General features: G+C 39.7%; 1 protein-coding gene and 1 gene segment (V, D, J or C); both read right to left on the bottom strand.

The window, feature by feature from the left end:
• LOC126060222 (immunoglobulin kappa variable 4-1-like) overlaps positions 1-4,878 on the bottom strand; it is a 250,505-nt gene extending 245,627 nt beyond the window's left edge. The window contains 1 exon segment of the V gene segment in view: positions 4,815-4,878. Coding sequence covers positions 4,815-4,863 — 49 coding nt within the window.
• A 1,418-nt stretch (positions 4,879-6,296) lies between these two features.
• Positions 6,297-16,236, bottom strand: part of LOC126060221 (immunoglobulin kappa light chain-like) — a 79,537-nt gene continuing 69,597 nt past the window's right edge. Inside the window, exon 4 of the mRNA XM_049856353.1 lies at positions 6,297-6,325. Within this exon, the coding sequence (XP_049712310.1) occupies positions 6,297-6,325 (29 nt within the window). The remainder of the gene's footprint in view (positions 6,326-16,236) is intronic.

The raw sequence follows: 16,236 nt of genomic DNA, 5'->3' as shown, positions 1-16,236 counted from the left end.
ATCAGCACGAAACATCTTTTTAAAAAACTGTCCAGATTTCACATCTCCCTCCAGTTACGTCCTGTTTCACTCTTCTCCTTTACCTTAAGGCTCATTGAAATACTTCTATATAGTCACCAAACCCGGACCATCTCTTTTCATCCTCCCTAAATCATGCAATCTCTGGCATCCTTTCTATCACCAAAGCCATACTTTTCAAATACTAATCCTTCCTCTTTGTTTCCAACTTTCACATTCCTATCACCGTACTGATTGCATATTCGATCAATTTCAGACTGCAGAACTTGGTAAAAATCTTCTATTTCTTCATCTTTGGCCTTAGTGGTTAGTGGGTAAATTTGAATAATACTCACATTAACTGGTCTTACTCGTATACGTGTAGATGTTATTCTATCACTGTCAACGTTGTACTTCAGGATAGATTTTGAATTGTTCTTCTTGATGATAAATGCAACACCATTCCTCTTCAAGTTATCATTCCTGGCATAGTAGATCATATGATTTTCCAACTCAAAATGACCAATATGAGTCCATTTTGGCTGACTAATGCCTAGGATATTGATCTTTAGGTATTCTATTTCATTTCTGACAATTTCTCATTTCCTACTTATAGATCGTGCATTCTACATTTCCATTAACAAAGGATGTTTACCTGGTTCTTCTCACTTTGAGTCACACCATATCAGCATGCAAATGTCCCAAAAGCTAGACTTCATGCACAGCATTAAGGTCAACTCTACTTTAAGGAGGCAGCTCTTCCCCACTCATCTTCGGAGTGCCTTCCGACATGAGGGGCTCATCTTCTGGCAGTGAAACAGACATTGTTCTGCTGCTATTAATAAGGCTTTTACTGGCTAATTCTTTCAGAAGCAGACCACCAGGTCCTTCGTCCTAGTCTTTCTTACTTTAGAAGCTCAACTGAAACCAGGCCCACTGTGGTGACCCACCTGGTATTTGTATATTGGTGGCATAGCTACCAGCATTACAGCAATATGCAAGCCCCTACGGTACGACAAACTAATAGAAGTGTATTCTGCATCTAATTTCTGGATTTTTTGTTTTTCAGATGTGTAGTACCCTGCGTTTAGTTTCCATGTCTTGCATACAATGTAAAGTTTATCATTTATTTCTTTAAATAAACTCACATAGCCTCCAAATCTAAAGTGTGAGAACACCTTTTGTTCTCTGTTATTTCAGTCGCTTCACATTCATATTCATATCTTAGTTATCTTATTTTCTTGGATGTCAAGGATCTCTGACTTCTTGGTGGTATCAGTGTATGAAAAATTATTTGTCAGGTGCCCTGAGGATTTATGATGGGTGTGTCCTCTTTTAGGTCAGCTTTCTATTGATTGGGCCTTCTTAAACTAATTTCAAGGTTGGAGAGTTCCAGACACACCTAGGCCATACATAGCAGGAGTGAAACTCCTTGGAAGGTTGACTTCCAGACACAACTTCCCAAGGAAATTTTGCTTATTATTCCCTGTCCATTTCCACAATGACACTAGAGCCTTTTGATCATTTTCTAGCAGCTGTGAGAAGGATACGTTTAGTTTCTCTGGTTCATACTGTCTTTGAGATTAGAGCCACCAATCCCTTGGCCCTAGTGCAACATAGGGTTCCTCAGGACTCCCCACATTGGTAATTTCTAGGTCTGTCTTCCATTTTCCTGGATTTTACATATCTCTAGAAGTAATTCATTAGCATATACAGTGACTTCAACTGTCCTTCAAGATAAAATTGGGTTTAGAGCTCAGACATTTTCTGGCCATAAATTTTTATCAAAAAGTTAACCAAAATTTCTCCATTGTCATCTCTTCTTTACTCCTCACTCTCTTTTATATATTTCCAGCATTTTGTATTATTTCACCAGGATTGCAGAAATCAGGAAACTAGCATATCATTTGTGGGCCCTGAACCCATTTCAATTTTTTTTCTTATTTTAAATAGAAGCTCTTAAGAGAAGCTACTGCTTGTAGTTTTAGAGTTTTTATGTTGATATGAGAGCTTCTAAGATGCCTACTTTGTCTTTTCTAGTAATTAGATCTTGATTTACATCAGTTCCTTTCACAACCCGCTGCCTATGTACTTTGCTTCCACATTCAATGATGGCTTTGCATAGATTCTCCAGGCCCAGTCTGGCAGCTCAGATTTTATCAATGGGGACTTTGCAATGTGCACTGATCTTTATCAGGCAGGTGGAGGCAGCAAGATGGTGTTACAAGCTCCTGTCCTCATGTTCCTGTTGCTTTGGGTCTCTGGTGAGAAATGAACACTGCCTCAATCCCTTTAAAGAAGTATCTTTGTAGAGGTGAAAAATGATTTAAGATGTAGTGGAAAATGATGGCTATTTCCAAAAATGACTCAATTATATGTGACACATATTCGGCTAAAATGCCCATTTAAAATGGTATATTTTAAGGTGTCTATGACAAAGTGTGTGTATACATGTATGTATGGTAATTGCCCTCTCTGATTGCAGGTGTCAGTAGAGACATTGTGATAACACAGTCTCCTGTCTCCCTGACCATGTCTTCAGAAGAATGATCACCATCAGTGCAAGTCCAGCCAGAGTGTTAGCAGCGTCTTGGCCAGGTATAAGCAAAAACTGGGACAGGCTCCAAAGCTGTTTATCTCCTTTGCATCCAACTAGGCGTCTGAGATCCCTGACCTGTTTAGTGGCAGTGGATCCGTCACAATCAGCAGCCTCCAGACTGAAGACATGGCAGATTATTGCTGTCAGCAACATTATGTTTAACCTCTCACACTGTTTCAGCCTCAAACGGAAGCTCTTCCCCAGGGCTGGAGGCCTGTGAGTCTTCACTGCACCAGCTGCTTCCTTTCCACACAGTCCCGAATATGCACACTTCCTCTATCTGCCCCAGAAGCTTCATCTCCTAGACATGGAATTTTCTTCCAGAGTGATCCTCCTATTTAGATAGGTCTACATTTTGAAATAAGATATGTAATAAAAGCTGCAAGCCACCAAGTCCTGTCCACTTGTCCCAGTTAGAGACCATTGGTTTGATGTTTCTTGTGTCCCTCGTTACACGGTATCTCTGGATCATCCTCATGTGTCTGACATTTTATGTTCCAGAGGACAGATCCTCCTCAGTAGGTGCCAGAATCTCTGTCCGTCTCCCAGGTTGGAAAGTCTCCATTAGCTGCAGGGCCAGTTAGACTCTCAACTATACTGACAGGAAACACTACTTGGGTTGTCATCAGCATACACCGTAGCAGGGACCTATGGGCCTCACTCACCGTACTTCCTCTACACGTGTTGCTGTGATGCTGAGCAGGCTTCAGTAGCACTTGCAGACTAATACAGACTAGAAAGAAAGGCCTGGTGACCTATTTCTGGGAAATCAGCCAGGGAAAACCCTATGGATCACAACAATCAGATATATTGTGCATTGAATTTTCATGAGTCATGGACTCACAAGATGGCAACTAACAACGAGAAAGAACCATGATTTCCTGCAGTCACTAAATTAAACTTGGGCACCCAAGGGATTAATGCAAAGAGGAATTGACAACTAATGAAAAAGAACATGGGAAAGCTATCACATGTTTCTAGAGTGATAGGATTAATGAGTCGGGCCTTTAACAGAACGAGCGCCACTAAAAGACATGGAAAGAGGAGAACAGGCAGTAAAATGGGAGCTTGGAGCACGAAAATGCCTTCATTGATGTTGATCAGGAAGACGTGGCTGGAAAGCAGGATCCGTGGAAGGAAAACAGAAGAGAGAAATACTCCCTTCTGTGAGGGAGATTTTAAATATGAAGGGTCCAGGCTTAATATTGGGTTAGGCCCAGAGTAAGGAGGGGTAATGGCACAGAAAGGAAAAAAGTCCAGGAACACAAGGAAATAAAATGGGAATGCTGCATAGTCAAGAAGGCACAGGGAAGAGAGAACTGATCTTTCAGGGTATAAAGCACAGTGAACCCTCTCCAAATCAGTCATGTGATCTATCCATGTGAAACATGCAGGTTCCTGTGATATGAGAACTCCTGACAAAGCCTACAAAAGATTTTTAGAGCATTTTCTTTTCTTTAATTTATCACAAAAGTGGATCCAGAAGAAGGCACATCCCTTAATTTTCTCCTGAAACCTACAAATACTCCAAGGAATTAGTCAGGAGATTCAGGCTTTGGGGCAGACAAAGGAAGCGTGCACGTTCAGGGCTGAGCAGAAAGGAAGCAGCTGGTGCAGTGAAGACTCACTGGCCTGTAGCCCTCGGGAGGAGGTTTTTGTTCGAGGCTGAAGCACCGTGGGTGGATTATTATAACCTTGTTGACAGTAATAAACTGCAGCGTCTTCAGCCTGGAAGTTGCTGATGGTGAGAGTGAAGTCTGTCCCAGACCCACTGCCACTGAACCGGTCAGGGACCCCAGATGCCCTGGTCGATGCATAGTAGATGAGCCGCTTAGGAGCCTGTCCTGGTTTCTGCTGGTACCAGTCTAAATAGTCTTTCTTATCGGAGCTGGAAAAAACACTCTGGCTGGCCTTGCAGTTGATGGTCACTGTTACTCCTGGAGACGCAGCCAGGAAAGCTGTAGACTGGGTCATTGTGATGTCCCCACTGGCACCTGTAATCAGAGCGGCCAATTACCATGCATACATATAGACTCATGCTTTTTCATACACACATTAAAATATCCCCCCTGATACAAAAACACTTAGTGACATTAGGTATCAGCACATAATTGGTTCCATTTGGAAATAACCATCATTTCTCACTATGTCTTAAAACCCTTTCTCAGCTCTACAAAGATGCTGCTCTGGAGGGATTGAAGTGCTTTTAATTTCTCACCAGAGGCCCAGAGCAACAGGGACATGAGGAACAGGGTCTGTGGCACCATCTTGCTGCCCCTGTCTGCCTGATGCAGATCAGCTCCCATAGCAAAGGCCCTGTTTATAATATCTGAGCAGCCAGCATGGGTGTGGAGGGGCCTATGCAAAGCAATCAGTGAATTGAAAGCAAATTACATGGACCATGGGTTGTAAAACTATCCAATGCACATCAGGAGCCAAAAATATTACAGGAAGTATCATTCTATCACTAGAAACACACAGAAGTGTACTTAGGAGCTCTAATATCAACTAAAAACTTCTCACAGTCCAGTGGATTCCAACCATGGCAACCCCATGTGTTACACAGCAGAGCTGCTCCCTAGGGTTTTCTTGCCTGTTTTCTTTATAGAAGCAGGTTGACAGGCTTTTATTCCAGGGTACCACTGGGTGTGAACAAACTGCAAACCTTTAGGTTAGTAGCCCATCACAACTGCTTGAAGCACCCATGATCTAATGAATACCTTCAGTTTTAACTTAAAAACAGTCTTAAACGGGTTCAGGCTCCATAAATGAGGGACTAGTTTCCTCAAATCAACACTTTTGGGAAATGATAAGAAATGCTGGAAAAAAATAATAACAAAGTAAAGGGAAGAATATGGTAAATTTTTGCCTCAATATTTGATAAAAATTCATAGCTAGAAAATGTCTGCACTCTGAAGACACCGGATTCTTGAAGGATACCTAAAAACACTGCAAGCACTTGATATTGGATTCCAGGGCTAAGCAAGGCCTGAGAAATGGAAGACAGGCCCAGAATTCACCTGTGTGGAAAGTCCTCAAGGACCCTATATTGAGTTAGGGCTCAGGAGGGTTCAGATCACAAAGGAAGTGTGAACCAAAGAGAAAGTGGAACCTATCATGTCCACAAAAGCTAGGACCTAAGAAGAAGGCTCTAGATTCATTGGGGAAATGGACAGGAAAAAACAAACAGGATTTCCTTTTAAAGTTGTGATTGAATATCAACTCTTCAGGGAGTTTCATTCCAGGTATGCATGGCCTCGTTGTGCCTCGAGAAGCTTAATCTTTAAGGTGGGACTCAATCTCTTTTTCTTTGGACATGTGATCAGGAGGGACGAGTCCCTGGAGAAGGACATCATGCGTCATAAAGCAGAGAGTCAATGAAAAAGAGAAAGAACCTCAAAGAAATGGATTGACACAGTGGCTGCAACATTGGGGTCAAACAGCAAAGACTGTGAGGATGGTTCAGCACCATGGAGTGTTCGTTCTCTTGTGTATAAGGTCGCTATCAGTTGGAACCGATTTGAGGGCACAGAACAACAACAATAACATGATATGAATACAAACGTGTTGCAACAGAAATAACAGAATAAAAGGAGTTCTGCTCATACTTCAGATTTGGGCATTACACAAGTTTATTTAAAGAAATAGATGACAAAGTTGACATTGTATGGAAGGTACAGAAAACTAAAAAAGAGACACTTCAGATCTGGAAAAGGGCCAACTGAATTTCTAGAAATTAAAAAGAGAATTACGAAAATTTTAAAACTCAATAGAAGAGAGACTTCTACTTGTAGGCTAGATGGAATAACAAAGACAGGATTTACCCTCACACATGAAACAGCCAAAAAAAATAATTAAAAATTATATTTAATGGTTAACTCACTCAACTCCTAGTCCACCAACAATGGTCTCCAAAAAAAAAAAAAAACCTGGTAATCTAAACAAAAAAAAAAAAAACCAAACCCAGTGCTGTCAAGTGGATTCCGACTCACAGAGAGACCCTGTAGGACAGAGTAATCAGTCTTTGAAAACTCTGTGGGTTTATTGAAATAGGAGTGGCGATAAAGGGCACACTAATCTTGTTTCTGTTCTTGAGGGGAATGTTTTCAGCATCTCTCTGTTAAACATAATGTTGGCCTTTGCATAGATGCCCTTTATTACATGGTGCAATTGCCCTTCTATACCTATTATATCAAGAGTTCTTATTAGGAATGGGTGTTGGACTTTGTCAAATTCCTTTTCTGCATCTATTCAGATGATCATGTGATTCTTATCTTTCCTTTTCTTAATGTGGAGGATTGCATTGATTGATTTTCTAATGTGGAACCATCCTTGCATACCTGGTCTGAATCCTACTTGGTCGTGGTATATTATTATTATTATTTTTTGATATGTTGCTGAATTCTATTGGGTAGAATTTTGTTAAGAATTTTTTTTTCTTTTGTTGTAATTTTTTTTCTTTCTCTTTCTTTTCTTTTTTTTTTGTGGTGTCTTTGCCTGGTTTTGCTGTCAGGGTTATGCTGGCTTCATAGAATGGATTTGGAAGTATCCCTTCATTTTCTATGTTCTGAAATGTGTTGCGTTGTAATGGTGTAAGCTCTTCTCAGAATGTTCGGTAGAATTCTCCTGTGAAGCCATCTGGGCTGGGTCTTTTTTTTTGTTGCGAGTTTTTTTCTTACCTTTTCTACCTCTTCTCTTGTTATGGGTCTGTTCGGATTTTCAATATTATTTTGTTTTAAGTTGTGTATGTAGTGTGTTTGTAGATATTTGTCTATTTCCTCTAGGTTTTCAAATTTGTTGGAGTATATTTTTTCATAATATTGTTATGATTCTTTTTATTTCTGTTTGGTCTGTTGTAATGACCCCCCTTTAATTTCCTATTTGAGTTATTTGCATCCTCTTGTGTTTTTCTTTTGTCAGTTTGACCAGTGGTTTGTCAATTTTGTCGATCCTTTCAAAGAACCAATTCTTGATTTTGTTGATTCTTTCAATTCTTTTTCTATCCTCTGTTTCATTTATTTCTGCTCTGATTATTATTTCCCTTCGTCTGGTGGCTGGGGGCTTCTTTTGCTGTTCTCTGTTTGTTCAACTTGTGTAGCTAATGTTCTGATTTTGTCATTTTCTTCTTTTTTGATGTGAGCATCTATTGCTATAAGTTGACCTCTGAGCACTTCCTTTCTTGTATCCCCAGGGTTTTTGTTTGATGTGCTTTCATTCTCATCTGATTCAAGGAATTTTTTTATTCCATCTCTGATTTCTTCAGTGTCCATTTAATTGACTTTTCCCTTGTTCTTACTGTTTGTTAATTTCTACTTTTATGACTTTGTGGTCAGAGGAGACACTTTGTATTTCTCATTGTCTTGTATTTTGTTGAGTGTTGCTCTGTGGCCTAATATGTGGTCTATCCTGGAGATTATTCCGTGTGCATTGGAAAAGAATGTGCACTTTCCAGCTGTTGAGTAGAGTGTTCTATATATGTCTCTGAGGTCAAGTTGGCTGACTGTGCCCATTAGCTCTTCCATAGCTTTGCTGAGTTTCTTTCTAGATGTTCTGTCCTTTACCAAGAGTGTTGCGTTGAAGTCTCCTACTATTATTGTGGAACTGTCAATCTCTCTTTTCAGTGCTATTTGAGTTTGTTTTATGTATTTTGGAGCCCTGTCATTGAGTGCATAGATGTTTATTATATTTACGTTTTCATGATGGATTGGCCCTTTAGTTATTATATAGTGCCCTTCTTTGTCTTTTATGGTGGATTTTGTATTAAAGTCTACCTTATCTGAAATGAGTATTGCCACTCCTGCTCTTTTTTGGTAGTTATTTGCTTGATTTATTTTTTTCCATTCTTTGATTTTTAATAAATTTATACCTTTGTTCCTAAGATGTTTCTGTTGTAGACAGTATATTGACGGATCCCTTTTTTTTTTTTTTAATTGATTCTGTCACTCCGCATCTCTTTATGGGTGCATTTAGGCTACTTACATTCGGTGTAATTATTGACAGCTGTGAGTTTATTGCTGTATTTTGTGTTGATTTTTTTTAATGGTGTTAACATTTTCTTTGTTCCTCTTGCTTGCCTGTGTTGAGTTCCTTTTGTTTGTGCATTTCTTTTCTGTTTCTTTTGTTTCTGTAGATTTTGTTTTTATTGAGACTTTACGTTTTTCTTCTTTATTTTAGTGAGTAGGTTCTTTAAATTTCATTGGGGTTACCTTGAAATTTACCCTTATCTTCCTAGTTTGGACGATTCTAGAATTACTTGGTATCACCTTGCCTCCCTCTTCATCAGAAAGTTCTATACCTGCACTGTTTATTCCCTCTTTTATTGTTCTGACATATGTTGTCATGTACAACAATGGTTCCCTGTTATAATTATTTTGGTTTTGGATAGTCTTTGAGAGTTTATTTTCTATGTTGGTATCTGGTTGGTAAAATCTTGTATCCTAGATTCAGGCTGTGGTCTGATGTTGTTTGTTCTCAGACAGAAGGAATCCCTTTAATAACTCTTGTAAGTTTTACGTCATTTTCACACATTCCCTTAATTTCTGTTTATGTGGAAATGTCCTAACTTCACCATCATATTTGAATGAGAGTTCTGAAGGATATATTATTCTTGGCTGGCAATTTTTTTTCTTTCAGTGTTTTACATATGTCATCCAATTGCCTTCTTGCTTGTGTGGTCTCTGCTGAATAATCAGAGGTTAGTCTCATTGTTTCTCCTCTGTATGTAAATTTTTGTTTTTCTTTAGCTGCTTTCAGGATTTTCTTCTTTGTCTTTGGTTTTAGTGAGTGTGATTGTGATATGCCTTGGTAATTTTCTTTTGCTGTCTAACCCAAATGGGGTTCATAGAGCTTCTTGGATGGTCAGCTTTTCATGTTTCATGATATTAAGGAAGATTTCTGTCAGCAATTCCTCATTGATCTTCTCTGTGTTTTCCATTGTCTCTCCCTGTTCTGGAACTCTGATCACTTGCAAAACTTAGCTTTTGATTGTATCACATGAAATTTTCAGGGTTTCTTCATTCTTCTTCTGATTTTTCCTCAAAGAGAGTTGTACCCAAATCTTTGATTTCAATTTCCCTGATCCTATATTCCATGAAATAGAACTTGGTCCTCAGTCCTTCTATGGCTCTGTCCATTTCTGAAATATTGTTTTACTTTTGTGTTCCTCACTGTTGTTTTTTTTATTTTTATGATTTCTAGTTGTGAATGTATTTTGGTATTTTTGTTTCTGTATTATTTTCCTGAATTCTTCCATTTTTTTGTTTGTATTTTCCATGAATTTTTTTGCCTTTTCCATAAATTTATTTTCCCCTCATTTTTGTCTTTCTTTTCTACTCTTGGACAGCTCCAAATCTTAGAGATTTGAATTCTGTGTCAGGTAATTTTAGTGCTTTTTCTTCTACTGGAAATTCATCTGGTGTTTTATTTTGGACACCTACTGGAACCATTCCAGTATGGAAACCCTGACAGCATAGTGGTTAAGAGCTACGGCTGCTAACCAAAAGGTTGGGAGTTCGAATCTACCAGGCACACCTCGGAAACTCTATGGGGCAGTTCTACCCTGTCCTATAGGGTCGCTATGAGTCGGAATCGCTCTCGATGGCAAAGGGTTTTTTTTTTGTTGTTTTTTTTTTTCTGGAACCATAGCATCCTTGCTTTATGTTTTGATATTGTCTGCTATCTTCAGGACATTCAGGAGTTATTTTCCTCATTTATTGATTGTAGATTTCTTTGTCTTCCCCTGCATTTTTTTTTTTTTAATTTGGTTATATCTGAGCACGTGGGCTGTGCATTCTTTGTTGTTTGCTTGTTCATGGTCACGATATTTTTCACCTCCTTGTCCAATGGGCAAGGCCAGTCTCTCAGCTATGGTGTAGCAGGGCAGGTCCTGCTGAAGTTGAAGGGTGTGATGCTTTGCTTGTGGCATATACAAGAGCTGACAACATGGGATGATAATAAGTGCTGGGCAGGTTAAGTAGTTTCCATGTTGTCAGCTGCGACTCATGGTGACCACATATGTGTAAGAGAAGAACTGTGCTCTGTAGGGTTTTTAGTAGCTGACTTTACTGAAGCAGGTCACCTTTCTTCCTTCTGATAAGCCTCTGATAGGCTCGTACCTCCAACCCTTCAGTTAGCAGCCAAGTGTGTTATCTGTTTGTACCTCCCAGGGTCTCCTGTCCTCTAGTTTAATAGCCTGCTGCTGTTGGGTCAATTCCAAGTCATAGAAATCTTTTTTGGACAGATAGAATTGCCCCAAAAGTTTCCAAACTATACTCTTTATGGAAGCAGGTGCCCTAGTTAACCCACTCCCCTGGAGTTGAATCTGACTCATGGCCACCCTATAGTACTGAATTAAACTACCCCATAGACTTTCCAAGGCTTTAACTCTTAACTGGAAGCAGACTGCCACATTATACTCCTACAGAGCAGTTGGTGGGTTCAAACCACAAACCTTTTTCCGTTAACAGCCAAGCGCTTTAACTACTGCAAAACTAGGGCTCCTTGTTTGAGGGCCAACATTTTGAGAGTATAAATTCTGTACTTCTTTTGTATTTAGGAAACCCTGGTGGTGCAGTGGGTAAGATTTTTATTGCTAACCGAAAGGTTGGCAGTTTTCATGTGTCAAACGCTCCTTGGAAACCTTTTGGGATGATCTTACTCTGTCCTATAGGGTCTCTATGAGTCCCATTCCACTCCACCACAAGCTCTTTTTTTGGTCTTCGGTCTTAAGTTAACAGCACACTAGGGGGCACTCAAGTCAAATTATTGATGTGTTTACCATTTCAACTTGCAGTCCAAAATATTTTCTGTATTTTCCTGACTCATTAAAGTGTTTTTGTTATAAAACAAAACAAAAAAACTAAATTCACTGCCTTCAAGTCAAATACTTCCACTGTCTCTTTTCCTCTACCCTCTCTCTTTTTGCCTGCAAATATTAATCTCATGCAACTTTCATAAGAGATTTTCCGCCATCTTTTTTTCTCTACAGATTCTGAGGGTATAAGAGCTACTGTTATGACCAATATTAACTGTGTAGTTTGAATCCATGGTACATCAGTTTTATTGAATCTTGTGACTACTATTAAGACAGAAGCAAGAGATATTGCTCTTTTGTTACTCAGAAATATTATTGACAGGCAATATTTGCTTTTTTTCATATAATCTACAGGTTTAGCTGTTTTAAAAACAAAAATAATTAAAAAAAAAAAAAAACCCATTCTCTTCAAGGTACTTCCAACTAATGGTTACGCTAAGTGTGTCACAGTTGAAGTGATCTCCACAGGGTTACCTTCACTGTAATCTTTATAGAAACTGATTTCCTGGCCGTTCTTTGGTGGCACCGTTGGGAGGGTTTGGGCCACCAATATTTCGATTAGTGGATGAGAGCAAACTCTGTGCCACCCAGGAAGTATTTGAATCTTAATATGCCTTAAATAAATAATGTTTGTGCATTCTGGGATGGATGATTAATATTAATTCTCATAATCAGTTTCAAATTTCACCTAGGGCTACTAGGATGTTAACCTGTGGGAGAACCAAATGAGGAAGTCACTAATTTCCAAGGAAAAGAAAATGAAAGAGAAGTGAGATTTGCCAAAGTAAGTTTCTATGAAGTTCTTACTGCCTCTTTCTGATAAACTTTACGTTTTTTTCCGCTGACTATTCCATGGAACACAACTTCAATTGTTTCGGTTTTGTATGATCTTTTTGTATTATCTCATTCTCTCTTTTTGGATTCAATTTGATTTGATTCAATTCTATTTGATTATATTCAATTTGTTACTGACCTTCCATTCTCCCCTTGGCCGAAGAGCTGCTGTAGAGGAGTCAACACACAAATTTCTAGAAATACTGAAAGGTGAGTAGTTTATGCTTCAAAGAGCATTACTTTTGTATTACCCTTGGCTCCTGATAAGGCTTAAGTTTTCTGCTAAGAGAATGCCACATTCTTAGAAAGTGACTGTTTCCACTTGCTAATGAAGAGATGGCATCATTATTATAAGACAAAGAATGGCTACTAAATATTTCATTGAGCCCTTGACTCTTCCTCACAGTTTTCAATGTTTGCTAGTGGGTGATGAGATAAAGTGGTTAAGGCAGAATCAACTGACTTCAGAGATGATTTTATGTGATTTACTGTGGTGTTTGATTTTCCAGAGGGTCTTAATATCTCCTTATTAAAATTCATATAAGCAGTTTTTAAAATTCTTGAAACTGTTTTGTATGGAAGAAAACTCATGGAATTTGAGAATTCTCAGTCTATACTCTCCATTTTTCTGAAGGTAAACTATAATATCCAAATGAAACTATTTCAAAAATAATAGTTTTCTTTGTCATCTTGGCATATCTACACAAATCCTCGTGGAAAAGGAAGCTTCAGCAACAAGTTAAAAAGACTAGAATCCCTTTTTGTCCCCCAAAGATTTCTTGAGTCCTGCAATCTCCATCTCTAAGGTGAACCAGGCCTTCTTACAAGGTCAGACAGACAGACCTCCCCACCAAACTTCCAGGCAAGTTGTGACTTCTAAGGAGGCCATCTGATGAAGACAGAGAACCCTTTCATCAAGGGTGACTTTTGAGAGAGGATCTTAGACAAGGCAAATAACGTACAAAGCAGAGAATGCCCAGATAATCAATAGAATTAAGGTCTCCTTTGTGGTGAGCTGGGGATCAGCAGAAAGAGCCAGCACATGTTTCCCCCACCAATTCTAAGACTCAGCTGTGTGTTTCTATAGTATTTTTCTATTTATTCAAAGAAAAAAGAAGGAAAAACAATTCAGACATTTAGAAATGGACTCAGATTAGGAAGATGGAGAATAGGGTCTTGAGCCGCCAGAAAAGTCTGGCATGTTAACATCCCTGTTTTTCACAGAGGTTAGAGAGAACATGTAAACTCAGAAGACAAACACATTCACAGAGCTGTACTGAGTTCCCTGCAGTAAGAATATTTATCCATGAATGTATCCCCTAGTGCATGAAAATTTGCATTTATATATAGAAGGCCATCACTTTTAATCACGGGTACCTCATAGCCTAGCAATCCACTCAAACCCACCTGCATGTGGAAACTTCCCTCTGCTGGGGGCTTGATCTCAATTCCTACACAAGGAAAAACTCTCACCTTTTATCAGAAACAACCTCTGTTTGGGTCCAGGTGGGGAAAGGACCTCTTGGGTATATCTTTTTGGGTTTGGTTTTGGGCTGTTTGGGTAACAAAGTCTACAGAACAAAGTCTGCAGAATGTGTGAGAGTATCACACTCTGTGCCCCATAAACACTGAGGCTAGAGTAACTGACTCAAAAATTTCCCCCCCCCCCCAAAAAAATTGCCTTTCTAAGTCCTACAACTCACACTCTAGCTTCTAGTTCAGTGCATACCAAGCTATCAGCACCTGGCAACAGAGATAACCTACTGTAGAACCTACCTATATAAGTTTCCTCTTTCATCTGAATATGTTCAAGATGAGAGAATTAGAGAGATCTGCTGTTCCCCACCTGGAACAAATGGAGGTAATTTTTAACATTCTTTAACCAACTCTTGTAATTTGTGTCCAGTTTGGAATGACCATCTTTTACTGCTGGTCAGCTTTGTTGTCCAAGCAAGTGTCTGGTAGTAGCCTTTTACAATCCAAAGTGACCACTACTGCAGGCAGTACCAACTTGACCTCTGTTGGTTTTCCTCCAAACACAAAAGGCACTTTGCTATTTGCTCACAGGAGAGGCCCACCCTTCCCTTGGCTTTCTCCACACTGCTGTACCCACCAATACATTTGCATGTTGTTCCCCAGGGCAGACCTTCCCTGGCAAAGTCTCAGATAATAAAAGATAATAGGTGAGCTCTAATCTGCCTTTCCTTATCAGCACTTAACAGTTCCACTTCTAAAATGAGGTTTCCTGCTCAGCTCCTGGTGAGGACAGAGCAGGAATAGGAAAGGAGAAAGAGCTGAGGAGGATCCTCTCTGGGAGCACCCCTGGTTCCCCTGGGTATTCTGTTCTCAAGTTAGATGAGTATGTCACACCCACTCAGAGAGGAATGTGGTGTTCAGATCTGTGAAACTGAGGAGAACACAAGAGTAAGAGGGACCTGATCTTTGGTCAAGATTTTAACAAAGAAACAGGTTCTTTTATGCCTGGCATTATCAGGGATTTTTTTTTTTTTTTTAATTGTCTGTTTTGGGGTGTGAACGAAAATTTCTCATACACACACACACACACAAACTTAGCCTGAAATAAATAACAGAAGGGAATCTTGTTAATGGTTCTTACTATTGGTACATAATCTTGCACTTCTCTCTGGTTATTTTAGCGTCCAGCAGATTCCACTCACTCTTCCTGTCACTCTCGGAGAGCCAGCCACCATCTCCTGCAAGTCAAGGCAGAGCCTCCTCCTACATAAAAAACGCCTACATAGTAATGGATAAAACTATTCCCACTTTTACCAGCAGAAGCCAGGCCAGACTCCATGGCTTCTGATCTCTATGGATTCTAATTGGTTCTCTGGGGTCCCAGACAGGTTTGGTGGCAGAGGGTCAGGGACAGATTTCACTCTTAAATCAGCAGGGTAAAGGCTGAGAATTTTGCAATTTATGACTGTCAGCACAGTATACAAAACCCTCCACAGTGGTACAGCTCTGCATACAAACTTCTCTGCTTGGGGTGGCCCAGGTGAACAAAATGAGTGGCCTGTGTGGGGAGTAGAACCAGCAGGCTCTCTGAGTCTGCTAAGAGGAAGACGCTGGAGACCTCAGGGGAATGGGTAGTATCTGAGGACTCTGCACAGTGAGTGCCTCTGCTACACTGCCCATTTGTGACCCATCAGCTGGACTAGTCTTAACATGGCAGAGCCAGCAGGGATGATGGCAGAAGTTCATAAGTCTCTGGAGAGCTGACTGAGAGCTCATCCTAATCCTCCTGCCTGTGTCCATTTGTCAGTGAAACTCAGTCAGCATGACAGGCAGACTATTGACACAGACTGTGGCAATGCAAGTTGAGTACATGTGGGGGGTTAGCAGACTTCTTTGTATGTTTCATCAGCATAATACTTGGTGATATTTAGAAATTAGTATTGTCCCACTTTCCCAACCCCCTGCTTCTCATTTGACCACTTACACTTGCCCTTGAATTAAGATAGTTGAAATATCATTCTATATTAGCTGCCCTCAGAGGGAATGTGGCTGAGAATTTGTGAAGATGTTGGTTTTTGAGCCTCTAAATAGCATTTATAAATGTATCCAGTCACAAGATCCTAAATCCACCAGTCTTTGAGTTTTCCCAATTGCTTCCTGTTGAGAAAAAATAAGGAGTTTTTGGAATTTTAAAAGTTGGGTTAAAAAAAAAAAACTGAAAGATGTAGGAGGTAGAATTTTCTCAGTCAGCTACTAGAAGGTACAGAATGACAGAAGTGATTTTCATCCCAAAGGTAAGAACTTGAATACTGTAGGTGGACTGCAGAAAATGGAATCATGAAGGGCACATAACAGAGCTCAGCTATTGGTCTGTGGATTCTTTCCCAGGTGTGTTTCTCTGTCTGGGCAAGGTCAGAATTCTGTCCATGCATATTTTTTGGCAAATACTGCAAATGAACAAAAAGTCCTGTGAATATCTTCCCAGCTATGAATGTTTTTTTTTTCCTTCTGAAGCATC

Source organism: Elephas maximus, chromosome 17, assembly GCF_024166365.1.
Source record: "Elephas maximus indicus isolate mEleMax1 chromosome 17, mEleMax1 primary haplotype, whole genome shotgun sequence".
In the NCBI taxonomy this organism is placed as follows: domain Eukaryota; kingdom Metazoa; phylum Chordata; class Mammalia; order Proboscidea; family Elephantidae; genus Elephas; species Elephas maximus.
This window is presented reverse-complemented; position numbering and strand designations above follow the sequence as displayed.